A 13416-nucleotide genomic window follows, 5' to 3' on the forward strand; every position below is an offset into this window, starting at 1 on the left:
AATAACTTCACATTCTTCTTGTTAGGAAAATACATCCAGCCTGTCCAGTCTTTTCTCATAAGACTACGCACTCCTTCCAGATATGAGTCTAATGAACTGTTTCCAATGCATTTGCATCCTTGTGAGAGGGAAAAGATTTAAAAGGGGCAACTTTTTCACGCAAAGGGTGGTGCTCATATGGAATGAGCTGCCAGAGGATGTGGTGGAGGCTGGTACAATTACAACATTTAAAGGGCATCTGGATGGGTATATGAATAGGAAGGGTTTAGAGGGATATGGGCCAGGTGCTGGCAAATTAGACTAGTTTAAATAAGGACATGTGATTGACATGGGCGAGTTGGACCGAAGGGTCTGATTCTGTGCTGCACATCTCTATTACTCTGTGTGGTCTCACCAGTGCCCTGTATAACTGAAGCACAATATACTTACTCTCATGTTCAATTCTTGAAGTAAAGACATGCATCCATCAGCTTTCTTATTCACTTGTACTTGCATACTGACATTTTGTGGTTTATGTACTACAATGCCCAGACCCTTCTGTGTCTTGGAATTCTGTAGTCATTTCCCATTTAAATAATACTATGCTTTTGTTTTGTTTAATTTTTCCTGCCAAAGTGACCAACTTCACATTTTCGGAAAATATATTCCATCTGTCAGATTTTTGCCCACTCACTTAACCTATCTCTATCGGTCTGCATTCTGTTATGTCATTTTAATGACATGCTTTCTTACCCATCTTTGTGCCATCTGTATATTTAGTACCTTGCCTTCAAATCCTCTTAATAAGCCAATGATATGAATTTTAAAAATTGAAGGCCAGTACAGACCCTTGTGGCACCCCACTTGTCCCAAGTTGCCAATCTGAAGTATTAGAAACATTGAAAATAGGAGTAGAAGTTTGCCATTCAGCTTCTGGATGCACAGTCTGTACAACCCAGTCAATCGATTCTCTCGTCCAAATCATTTATACATAATATGAACAGCTTGGACCCAAGCACTGATCCCTGCAGTACCCCACTTGTCACTGCCTTCCACTCTGAAACAACTCATTTATTCCCACTTTATTTCCTGCCTGCTAACCAATTCTCAATCCATGCTAATATATCACTGCCTATCCCATGTGCTTTGATTTTTCATAAAACAATGCAGTCTACTTTGATTAACCACACGTTTTCTGAGTTTTCTCAAGTGCCCAGTTACATTCTCCTTAATGATGTATTCAAACTGTTTCTTGATGAAAGATGAAAAGCTAACTGACCTAGTTTCCTGTTTATATACACCCCTCCCTTTTTGCATAGATGAGTTATATTTTCTCCTTTTAAGTCCAATAAACCCTTCCAGAATCAACAAATTTTGGAAAAGTAACACCAACATAACCACTACTTCATCAGCCACCACTTTGAATACTCTAGAATGATGACCATCAGGTCCAAGAGACTAATTAACCCACAACTCAACGAACTTACATCAGTTCTGCTTCCCTGATTATTAATTTTCCTAAATTCCTCTCTTCCTTTAACCTCCTGATTTACAGGTGTTACAAGGATTTTTTTGGTATCCTCAATAGTGAAGATAGAACCAAAATATTTATTCATCACATCTGCCATTTCTTTATTATCTACTATTAAGTCCTCATTCTCGCCCTCTAATGGAACAACACTCATAGAGTCATAGAATCATACAACACGGAAACAGACCCTTCAACCCAACTCTTCCATGCCAACCAGGTTTCTCAAATCAACCTAGTCCTATTTGCCTGCATTTGACCCATATCCCTTCGAGCCTCTCCTATCCATGTATCTATCCAAATGTCTTCTAAATGTTGTAATTGTACTCACCTCTACTACCTCCTCTGGCACGTCATTCCATACATGCATCACCCTCTTTGTGAAAAGTTGCTCCTCAGGATCTTTTAAATTTTTCCCCCCTCACCTTAAACCTATGCCCTCTTGTTTTGGACTCCCCCACTCTGGAGAAAAGACTTTGCTATTCACCCTCATAATTTTATAAACCTCTATGAGGTCACCCCTCAGCCTGTGATGCTCCAACCGAAAACATGTCCCAGCCTAACCAGCCTCTCATAACTCAAACTTTCCAGTCTTGATAACAGTCTTGTGAATCTTTTTTGCACTCTTGCAGGTGTAATAACATTCTTTCTATAGCAGGGCGACCAGAATTGTACGCAGTGCTCAAAATGTGCCAATGTTGTGTCATACTATGCTGTACAGACCATTGGTGAGGCCACTTTTAGAATACTGCATGCAATTCTGGTCTCCCTCCTATAGAAAGAATGTGGTGAAACTTGGAAGCGGTCAGAACAGATTTACAAGGAGGTTGCCAGAGTTGGAGTGTTTGAGCTATAGGGCGAGGCTAAATAGACTGGGTCTATTTTCCCTGGAGCGTCGGAGGCTGAGCGGTGACCTTATAGAGGTTTATCAAATCATGACTGGCGTGGATAGGGTGAATAGATAAGGTCTTTTCCCCAGTGTGGGAGTCCAAAACTGGAAGGCATAGGTTTAAGGGTGAAAGGGAAACGATTTAAGAGAGATCTAAGGGGCAACGTTTTCACGCTGTCAGAAGAACTGGTGGAAGCTGTTATGTTTACAACATTTAAAAGGCAGGTGGATGGGTATATGAATAGGAAGGGTTTAGAGGGATATGGGTCAAATGCTGGCAAAAAACATTTGATTAATTTAGGGTATCTGGTCAGCATGGACATGTTGATCTGAAGGGTTTGTTTCCATACTGTACAGCTCTATGACTCCATGTGGTCTTCCCAATATTTTTGCACAGGTATTACATGACATCCCAACTCCTATACTCAGTGTTATGAGCAATGAAACTAAGCATGCCAAATGCCTTCTTCACCACCCTGTCCACCTGTGATGCCACTTTCAAGGAACTATGTACCTGCACCCCCAGGTCTCTATTCGACAACATGCTCCAAGGCCTTACTATTACCTTTTGTTAGTCCTGCCCTGGTTTGCCTTATCAAAATATAACACCTCACATTTATCTGAATTAAATATGTTGGCCCACTGGCCCAGTCGATCAAGATCCCATTGTCCTCTTCGATAACCTTCCTCACTGTCTACTATACCACCAATTTAAATGTCATCTGCAAACTTACTAACCATGCTTCCTATATTCACATCTAAATTGTTTACATAAATTATGAGCAACAGTGGACCCAGCACAGATCCTTGCGGCACACCACTGGCTGCTGGCCTCTACCACTTCCTTCTGTCTCCTACTGTCAAGACAATTGTGTACCCAATTGGCTAGCTCTCCCTGGATCCCATGTGATCTAATGAATCTACCATGCGGAGTCTTGTCAAAGGCCTTGTTAAAGTCCATGTAGACAATGTCTGCTGCTCTGCCTTCATCTATCTACTTAATCAAAACTGAATCCAGTTTGTGAAACACTATTTCCCATCCACAAAACCATGCTGACTATCCCTAATCATTCCTTGCCTTTCCAAACGCATGTAGATCCTGTCTCTCAGAATCCGCTCCAAATCTTACCCATTGCTGATGTTTGGCTGACAGGTTTGTAGTTCCCAGGCTTTTCATTGCAGTCTTCCTTAAATCATGGTACAACATTAGCTACCCTCCAGTCTTCTGACATCTCATCTGTTGCTGTTGATGATACAGATACCTCTATTAGGGGCTCCGCAATTTCTTTCCTAGCTTCCCACAATATCCTAAGGCTACACTAGATCAGATGCCAGGGATTTATAAACTTTTATGTGTTTTAAGACCTCCAGCAGCTCCTTTTCTGTAATATGGCCTCACTTCACTTACTCTTTCCTTTTTTGGATATGTATTGAAACTCTTATTGCCTATTTTTACACTTCGTGCTAACTTTCTTGCATGCTTTAACTTAATTGGCCTAATTAAATTTTTAGTTACTCTTGGCTATTCTTTATATTCTGACCAATCATCTGACGCCACTCATTTTTGTGCCATTATAGGTATTTGTCAAGTTTGATACTTCTTTAAGTAACTCTGGATACTGGGTCCTCCGTTGGGTACTTTCTTTGGAATGGGAATGCAACTAATAGACCTTTCAGCCAGCTCATGTTTCGTGCCCACCTAATTGCCCTCTTTTTATCATTGAAACACAAAGTCATTCATTAATTGTTTCATGTTACATAACGCCAAGTCTAGTGTAGTCTCTTATGTGGTAGTCCCTGAAAGTGATGTTTTAAGAAACTCTCACAGGAGCATTCTACAACTCCTTATCCAAGCTATTATTAACTTGATTTTTCCAGTGAATATGTGGATTAAAGTCACCATAATTATTGACTAGTTTATCTCAGTTTCCACAATCCACTCTCAGTGATACACCATCCAGACCAAAGGTTTGTTGCAATTTTAGAATTGCCTAGCTATGGCCAAGCATGCAGCAGTCCCTGTTGGTGGGGAAACTCCATACCGGCCATGAAAATCAGATCATGTTCTACAAAGTCACTCATAGAACATAGAACATTACAGTGCAGTACAGGTCCTTCGGTCCTCGATGTTGCGCCGACCTGTGAAACCAATCTGATGCTCATCTAACCTACACTGTTCCATTATTATCCATATGTATGTCCAATGCCTATTTAAATGCCCCTAATGTTGGCGAGTTTACTACTATTGCAGGCAGGCCGTTCCACACCCCTACTACTCTCTGAGTGAAGAAACTACCCCTAATATCTGTCCTACATCTATCACCCCTCAATTTAAAGCTATGTCCCCTTGTCTTCGCCATCTGAGGAAAAAGGCTCTCGCTGTCCACCCTATCTAACCCTCTGATTATCTTATATGTCTCGAATAAGTTAACTCTCAACCTTTTTCTCTCCAACGAAAACAGCCTCAGTTCCCTCAGTCTTTTCTCATAAGACCTCCCTTCCATACCAGGCATACTCCCTTCCTAGTAAATCTCCTCTGAATCCTTTCCAAAGCTTCCACATCCTTCCAAAATGTGGTGACCAGAACTGCACACAACACTCCAGGTGTGGCCTTACCAGTGTCTTGTACAGCTGCAGTATGACCTTGTGGCTATGAAACTCAATCCCCCTACCAATAAACACCAACACACCATATGCCTTCTTAACAACCTATCAACCTAGGTGACAACTTTCAGGGATTTATGCACCTGGACACCAAGATCACTTTGTTCACCTACTTAGCCAAAACATTTACCATGAGCCCATTACCATGCATTCCTGTTATTTCTTCTGAAGTGAACTACTTCACACTTTTCTGCATTAAACTCCATTTGCCACTTCTCAGCTCAATTCTGCATCTTATCTCATGCACAACATCCTTTGGCACTATCCACAACTCTGCCTACGTTAGTGTCGGTTTGTGATGTGTTTCACATGTTTTGTTTGGTAGGAATTCATCACTGTGCGAGTGCAGGATCCAAGAATCCAAGACCAGAATTCCTGGGCTTCTTACGTAGATTACAAAATATTCCTCTACGTAAGTACTATACAGTGCACATTATTTACCTGGATGTGTTTTAATTTTTATATTTTTGATGTTGTTATGTTATAGAAGGTGGCCACTCAGCCTATAAGTTCATGCTGGCTTTTTATACTGCAAATCGGTCAGTCCCACTTGCTCATTCTATCCTTGTGTTATTGCCCGTTGATGTTCCTCATGTGCCCATTTTGAAATCATTTATTGTCTCTGCTTCCACCTATTCCAATGGCAGCGAGTTCTATGTCCCTACCATTTACTCTATTCAAATCCTTTTCCTCACATATCCCCTGCATCTCTTACTCAAAACATTAAATCCATGTCCTCTGATCCCTGTACTATCAGTTAATTGAGGCTGCTTTCTATTTTCTATCTTGCCCAAGCCTGTCATAATCTTGCACACCTCTATCAAAATTCTCCTGAATCTCCATTACTTCAAGGATAACAACCTCAGCTTTGCCAACCTAACCTAATAACGAAAGCCCTTGTTCTCTGGGACCATTCTGATAAATCTCTTTTGAACTTCTCAAGATTCCTCACATCTTTAACTAAACTGATCATCAGAAACTGATGCTGTAATCTTGTTGTGGCCTAACCCAAGTTTTATAAAGGTTCAGCATATCAGCAGAAAATTGGACAGACAGGTGTTTTAAATGAAGGTGTGAACCAAAGCACTGCTTTTCATTTATTATTTTGTGGGCTGCTCATGTCACTGGCAAGGCCAGCATTTGTTTCCCTTCCCAACTGCCCTGGACCTAGGTGGCTTGCTACACCTTCACAGAGGGCAGTTAAGAGTTGACACCAGATCCCTGGAAATCAAATTAAATGTTGGCCAAACCAAGTAAGGATACCAGATTTCCTTCATTAATGTACATTATTGAAAATCAGATCTTTATGACGATCGATAATAATTTCATGCCCGCTATTATTGAGACCAGCTTTCAGTTCCACGTTTTTACCATTTGAAATCAAATTCCAACAGCTGCCGTAGTGGGATTTGAAACCACACCTTGGAGCATTAGCCTGAGCCCCTGGATTACTAGTCTGGTGACATTACCAGTATGACAATTCTCTTTCTCTAAAGGTGACCCCTCCAGCTGTCTATTTCACTGATGTATCAGCCTACCTTGTCTGTTCAACTCCTGGATTGGGCCTGGAATCAGAAATCTCTGAGTTAGAGAGCTATGTGTGCCCCTACTGAGCTTCAGAAATAGTTTAATTTGGGGCAGTAAGAACAATCCTCAAATTAGAGCTGGACCATTTAGGAATGAGCAGTTTTTACACACACACACACACGCACACTTCCTCCAAGCTTCCCCTCCGAAAACATAGGTGAATTGTTTGTGAGTTGAAATTTTTAAGCCTGAGATTTATATTAGCTGATGGTATCAAAGAATATGGAGCAAAGATGGGAAAATGGAGTTGACAAACAACTTATCTATGATCGAATTCAAGGCTAGATACAGTACTTTCTGGTGTTTGGAAGATTCAAAAGTGACTTAATTCAAGCATCTAAGAATCTGAGGATATTTGACCAGGTGGATGTTTTGTGGGAACATCTCAAACTAGGACTCATAGTTTTAAAAACAAGCAGTCACCTATTTAAGGCAGAGATGAGGATACTTTTTTTTACTGTGGGCTGAGAGGCTTTGGAATTTCCCAAAAGGTACTGAATGCAGAATCTTTAAAAAGTTTTAGGATAGAGGTAGATTCTTGATTCCCAAGGGGGCTGAAAGAATATGTAGGAATGTTAAGGTTAAAATCAAATTAGCCATGATCTTATTGAATGGTAGAGCTGGCCATAAGGGCCACATGGTCTACTCTAGTTTTTTGTTTGCAGGTTCATTCAGGCTTGAGTGGTTGAATAGCCTTCTTCCATTTCTGTGATTACTGGAATCTTCTCATGTTGCCTCTAGCCTTGTGTCGTTGTGGCATCTGTCGTCAAGCTGGTTCCAGATCTCTGCCAAACTGCAGTATAGTTAATAGGCGACAAATAAATGCAGCCCACATATGAGACACTATTTGAGTTTCTCTCCTGTGGTGAACCCCATGTTATCTGCTAGGGACCTGCTAGCAATGTCCTCCTTTTCCGTTTAATGACTGTTTGTGCATGCACCAGTTATATTTGCTCGTGACCCTGTTATCGTCTCTGCATTTAAAACACTCAACAAAACAGGAACATTGTTTGTCATGATTCCAAGCTTCAACTACCTGACCCTCCGATGTGTATCAACCAACTGTCCCCTATGAATGTGTTCACTGTTGCAGCAGCATCTTTCTGTATGTGGAAAGTATCATCAACCCTTTGGCTCAGCAGCTCTTTTTTTTCTTTATTCTTTCCTGGGATGCAGTTATTGCTGGCAAGGCAAGTAGTTTCTGCCTGTCCTCAGTTACTCTTGAACTGAGTGGCATTTTTGGCCATTTCAGGGGGACAGTTAATCTGTGGGTCAAGAGTTTCGTATAGGTCAGATGAAGTGAAGCAGCAAATTGCTTCCCAAAATGGCCCCAGTGAACCAGATGGGCTTTTATGATAATTATGTTTTCATGGTCACCATTACTGACACTGGCTTTCAATTCCAAATATTATTAATTGAATTTAAATTCCTCCAGTGTTCCAACCCATGTCCCCAGAGAATTAGCCTGAATCTGTGCTTAAGTAGTCCAGTGACGCTACGACCATGTCACCATCTCCCTTCACATGTGAACCGAGGGCAAGAGTATCCGGTTTTTGTCCATAATGTAGGCGCAATGGAGTTTGGTCCTGTCAGTGCCACACTTAGAGTCATGGAGTTATTGAGCTGTATGGCACTGAAACAGATCAACTCGTCCATGCCAATCAGATATCCTAAATTAATCTAGTTCTATTTACCAGCATTTGGCCTGTATCCTTCTAAATCCTTCCTAATCATACATACTATTCCAGCTGTCTTTTAAGTGTTGTAATTGTAGCAGCTTGCACCACTTCCTTTGGTATCTCGCTCCTTATATGCACCCTTTGCGTGAAAAGGTTACCCATTAGGTCCCTTTTAAATCTTTCCGCGCTCACCTTAAACTGATGCACTTTCGTTCTAGACACCCCTACCCCTACCCTGGGGAAACGACCTTGACTATTCAGCATATCCATGTCCCTCATGATTTTATAAACTTCCATAAGGTCACCCCTCAGCCTCCGATGCTCCAGAGAAAACAACCCCAGCCTATTCAGCCTCTCTCTGTAGCTCAAATCCTCCAACCCTGGCAACATCCTTGTAAATCTTTTCTGAACCCTTTCAAGTTTCACAACATCTTTACTATAGGAGGGAGACCAGAGTTGAACACAGTATTCCAAAAGTGGCCTAACCAATGTCCTGTACAGCCACAATATGACCTCCTAATTCCTGTGCTTAATGCACAGACCAATAAAGGCAAGCATTCCAAATGCCTTCTCCACTAGCCTGTCTATCTGCAACTCCACTTTCAAGCAACTATGAACCTAGACTCTGTTCAGTAACACTCCTCAAGACCTTACCATTAAGTGTAGAAAATGTGAGTGTGTGGTCAAGAGCAGGCATTGTGTCCTGTTTTCCTTACTTACTCGGCTCATGGTGTTGAGGTTTATTGTCATACCTCAGCCCTGTCCTCGCTTAGCACAGCTGGCTCTACAGACCTGGGGTGAATTTGGAAGCTTTGTGATGCTGAGTGTTAGACTGTAATTGTCAAACGAAGCAGAGCAAGACATAACGACAATTCTTTCATGCTGTACAAAAGTGAGTTGTTGTGATCTGGAATATGCTCCCTGAGGGTGGTGGTAGTGAACCTAGTAATGACTCTCAAAACAGAATTAAACACAAGGACATAAGAAAACAGGACAGTTGTAGACCAAATGGCCTCTCGAGTCTACTCTGGCATTCCATAACATCATGGCTGAAGTGATCATAGCCTCTATTAGACTTTCTTTGCCTGAATTTGCTAATCCTGGAGCCCCTTATAGTTCATGGAACTGTTTCTTTTCAGCCTTGAGTCTATTCAATGACACAGCCTCCACAATCCTCTGAGGTAGAGAATTCCGTGGATATATGACCTAATAGAGATTAAATTCCTCCTCATTTCCATTGTAAAAAGACCAGCTAATTAATGGAATAAATGCTTGATGGGGAAAGGACATGTAGGGTTACGTGGAAATAGCAGAGGAATGAGCTTGATTTAGTTATAGAATCATAGAGATGTACAGCACAGAAATAGACCCCTTAGTTCAACTCATTCATGTCAACCAGATATCCTAAATTAATCCAATCCCATTTACCAGCACTTGGCCCATATCCGTCTAAACCTTTTCTAATCAGATGCCTTCTAATGGTACCAGCTTCCACAACTTCTGGCAGCTCATTCGATATACGCACCTCTTAGGTCCTTTTTTAAATCTTTCCCCTCACCTTAAACCTATGCCCTCTAGTTCTGGACTCCCCCAACCTCAATCCATGCCACTCATGATTTTATAAACCTTAAATGGTCACCTCTCAGCTTCCAATGCTCCAGGGAAAACAGTCCCAGCCCATTCAGCCTCTCCCTATACCTCAAACCCTCCAACCCTGGCAACATCCTTTCTGAATGCTTTCAAAATATTTTCTGAACCCTTTCAAGTTTCACAACATCCTTTCTATACGAGGGAGACTTTTAAAAAGGCTGTCACAATAATGCAAATGCCTTCCTCCCACACTGATAATTCTCTACACTGTTACAACCAAGGCTGGAAGAGTGCATTGTGGCTGTAGTCCACTATTCCGTGTGGGCGGCACGGTGGCACAGTGGTTAGCACTGCTGCCTCACAGTGCCAGAGACCCGGGTTCAATTCCCGACTCAGGCGACTGTCTGTGTGGAGTTTGCACATTCTCCCCGTGTCTGCGTGGGTTTCCTCCGGGTGCACCGGTTTCCTCCCACAGTCCAAAGATGTGCAGGTCAGGTGAATTGGCCATGCTAAATTGCCTGTAGTGTTAGGTAAAGGGGTAAATGTAGGGGAATGGGTGGGTTGCGCTTCGGCGGGTCGGTGTGGACTTGTTGGGCCGAAGGGCCTGTTTCCACACTGTAAGTAATCTAATCTAATCTAATCTATTCCATGGATCACAACATCAAATAAAAATTCATTTCCTGATGGTCACTTAAATATGATATGGAAAGCACTTAAATAAAAAGATCTTTCAACCAGGTTTCTTAAATTCAGTCATTGGTTTATTATCAAAACAATACATATTCAATGAAGATGCAATAATTAGTTAACATATGCTGTTGGTACTATGGTTGTATAGCTGTTTATCCCTGTAAATACTCACACGTATGTACACACTTCATTGGAAAAGTGAACAAGGATTTCTCCCTCCAGAGGTTTACTTTCTTAAGAAAAGGAAAATACTTTCTGGCCATTAAGGTTACTCTTGAAGGTAAAGAGAATGAGGTGTAGAATGTTCTGACTTCTGCCATTCTGATGTTCTGATGTTCTGGCATGTGGTCAAGTCATGTCTTGGCAACCGCATCTTGCTCAGGAAACACAATATTAAGAAACTCTTTCTTTCAGAAGAAGAATAAACCAATGTCGCCCTGAACTCAAAAAGATAATTTTTCCCCAGAAATTGGCAAGGTCAGTTGTGTGGCCCATCCTCACAGTTTTCTTGTCACCCAACTAATTGCTGACCCCCTCCCCCCGCACTCTCCATCCAGCTACTGTTTAAGCAGCCCCAGCAGGGGGCAACAGCAGAACGTGAATTCTTACCAATTGTGTGATTTCTAGGAAATTTAAATTTAAAAGAAAAGCTCCAGTGATCACAGTGACACTTCAATTACCTCTTTCAGAGAAACTACTCCAGCTATTTCCACAAAATTTGAAATAAATTCACTTTTCCATAATCCTCCAAAACATAAGGCCTTCAAGAGATATTAAATATGGCGTATCCTCATGGCAAAGGCAGGAGGGAGACAAGATTGGTTGTTTTTGGCTGTCAAATAGTAACAAAGTTAACTGAAAGGCCTTTTGCTGTTCTGTTTCAGACAAACAGTAAGGCATTTACAGTAAAGACTTCCTGTGTGCGGAGACGATATCGTGAATTTGTATGGCTGAGGCGTCAGCTCCAGAAGAATGCTGGATTAGTGTAAGTACCGTTCCGAATACAACTCCTACTCCTAATGGCCAGAGCACTAGGATTACCCATGTTGAACTACACACACAAAACAGGGCACAATTCGCAAACGGAGTCCCCTGGAAATACATTGTTTGCTGTTCTGTAAATAATCCTGGGATCATGCCTGCTGACCATCACTGGCACTGCTGGTACTTGAGCTGCCTTTGGAAGGACACCTCATCATGTCAACCATTGCTTTGTTGATAGGACAAAGGGATCTTTTATATGTGTTAAGGTCTCATCAGAAAGATAACACTTCTGATAGTGCAGTACTCCATGTGTGTGTCAATTTGGAATTTGCACTCAGGTCTCTGAAATGGAACTTGAGCCCATGACAGTCTGAATTCAAATATAAAAGTGCTACTTACTAAACCAGTCAACAAAGAAAAAATGACCAATTCTATTCACAGTTCGAACTTGCCAGGCAGGACCTTCCACAGATTTCGAAAGCTCTCTTGGCATTGAAAACCGCACTTGATTAGTAATGGGTAGTGGCCTAAATTCCAGCTACCATCCTGTGGATTACCGTATTCCCCACTCATTCCCAATCCTTTCTTCTGTTATGGACCAGACCATACCCCCTCAAAATATATTAAAAGATAGCCATGACACTAACAGTTTCTTATTTTAAAGGTAAGTGTAAGACATTGCAATCCAGATGTGGATTTGGGCGGCACGGTGGCACAGTGGTTAGCGCTGCTGCCTCACAGCGCCAGAGACCCGGGTTCAATTCCCGCCTCAGGCGACCAACTGTGTGGAGTTTGCACGTTCTCCCCGTGTCTGCGTGGGTTTCCTCCGGGTGCTCCGGTTTCCTCCCACAGTCCAAAGATGTGCAGGTCAGGTGAATTGGCCATGTTAAATTGCCCGTAGTGTTAGGTAAGGGGTAAATGTAGGGGTATGGGTGGATTGCGCTTCGGCGGGGCGGTGTGGACTTGTTGGGCCGAAGGGCCTGTTTCCACACTGTAATGTAATGTAATCTAATCTAATCTAATCTAATCTTAAAGATGCAATTTTATTGGTCAAACTACTCGACTTTAATCAAAAAACACTATTTACACCAAATTTAAAATGCAGACAAAATAAAAAGATTAGAATGGCTTAACTGTAACTCTCAACGTTTAATAATAATATATATATTAACTGCTAGTAATGTTCCGCCTTGGGACCCTGCAACAACATGGCTTCAAGGTGGATTTCATCAGTTTCCTCATTTCCACTCCCCCCGCCACCCCCAACTTATTCCAGTTCCAACCTTCCAACTCGGCACCACCCTCATGACCTGTCCTACCTGTTCATCTTCCTTCCCATCTCTCCCTCCGCTCTCCTCTCCGACCTATCACCATTACCCCCACCTCTGTCTACCTATCACAGTATCAGCTACCTTCCCCCCCTCAGCCCCACCCCCTCCCGTTTATCTCTTCACCCCCTAAGCTCCCAGCTTCATTCTTGCCCGAAACATCGATTTTCCTGCTCCTCGGATGCTGCCTGACCTGCTGTGCTTTTCCAGCACCCCACTTTGAACTCTGATCTCCAGCATCTGCAGTCCTTGCTTTCTCTTAGTAATTTTATAGTCCAGCTGTTACTTGTTTTTTCATTTTAGAGTTCCAATATTCTTCCTGATGTTACTTCTTAGTGACTTAGCTCTCAGCCTACTCATTTAGCTTTTGGCTCTTTGAGAGGAACATTCTGATATTAAAAAGTGAAAGAACTGCAGGTGCTGTAAATCAGAAACAAAACTGAAATTGCTGGAAAAACTCAGCAGGTCTGGCAACAGCTGTGGAGAGAAATCAAGAGT

General features: G+C 42.0%; 1 protein-coding gene across 4 annotated transcripts in view; it reads left to right on the forward strand.

Annotated features, from left to right (window-relative positions):
• Nucleotides 1-13416, forward strand: part of LOC122539732 (sorting nexin-11-like) — a 131103-nt gene that overhangs the window by 19981 nt on the left and 97706 nt on the right. For all 4 annotated transcript variants that reach the window (XM_043674762.2, XM_043674763.2, XM_087977726.1 and 1 more), the window contains 2 exons: nt 5386-5472; nt 11491-11591. In XM_043674762.2, the coding sequence (XP_043530697.2) occupies nt 5386-5472; nt 11491-11591 (188 nt within the window). The remainder of the gene's footprint in view (nt 1-5385; nt 5473-11490; nt 11592-13416) is intronic.

Source organism: Chiloscyllium plagiosum, unplaced genomic scaffold, assembly GCF_037043375.1.
Source record: "Chiloscyllium plagiosum isolate Xiang-an unplaced genomic scaffold, Cpla_swu_hap1 HiC_scaffold_32, whole genome shotgun sequence".
NCBI classification, from domain to species: domain Eukaryota; kingdom Metazoa; phylum Chordata; class Chondrichthyes; order Orectolobiformes; family Hemiscylliidae; genus Chiloscyllium; species Chiloscyllium plagiosum.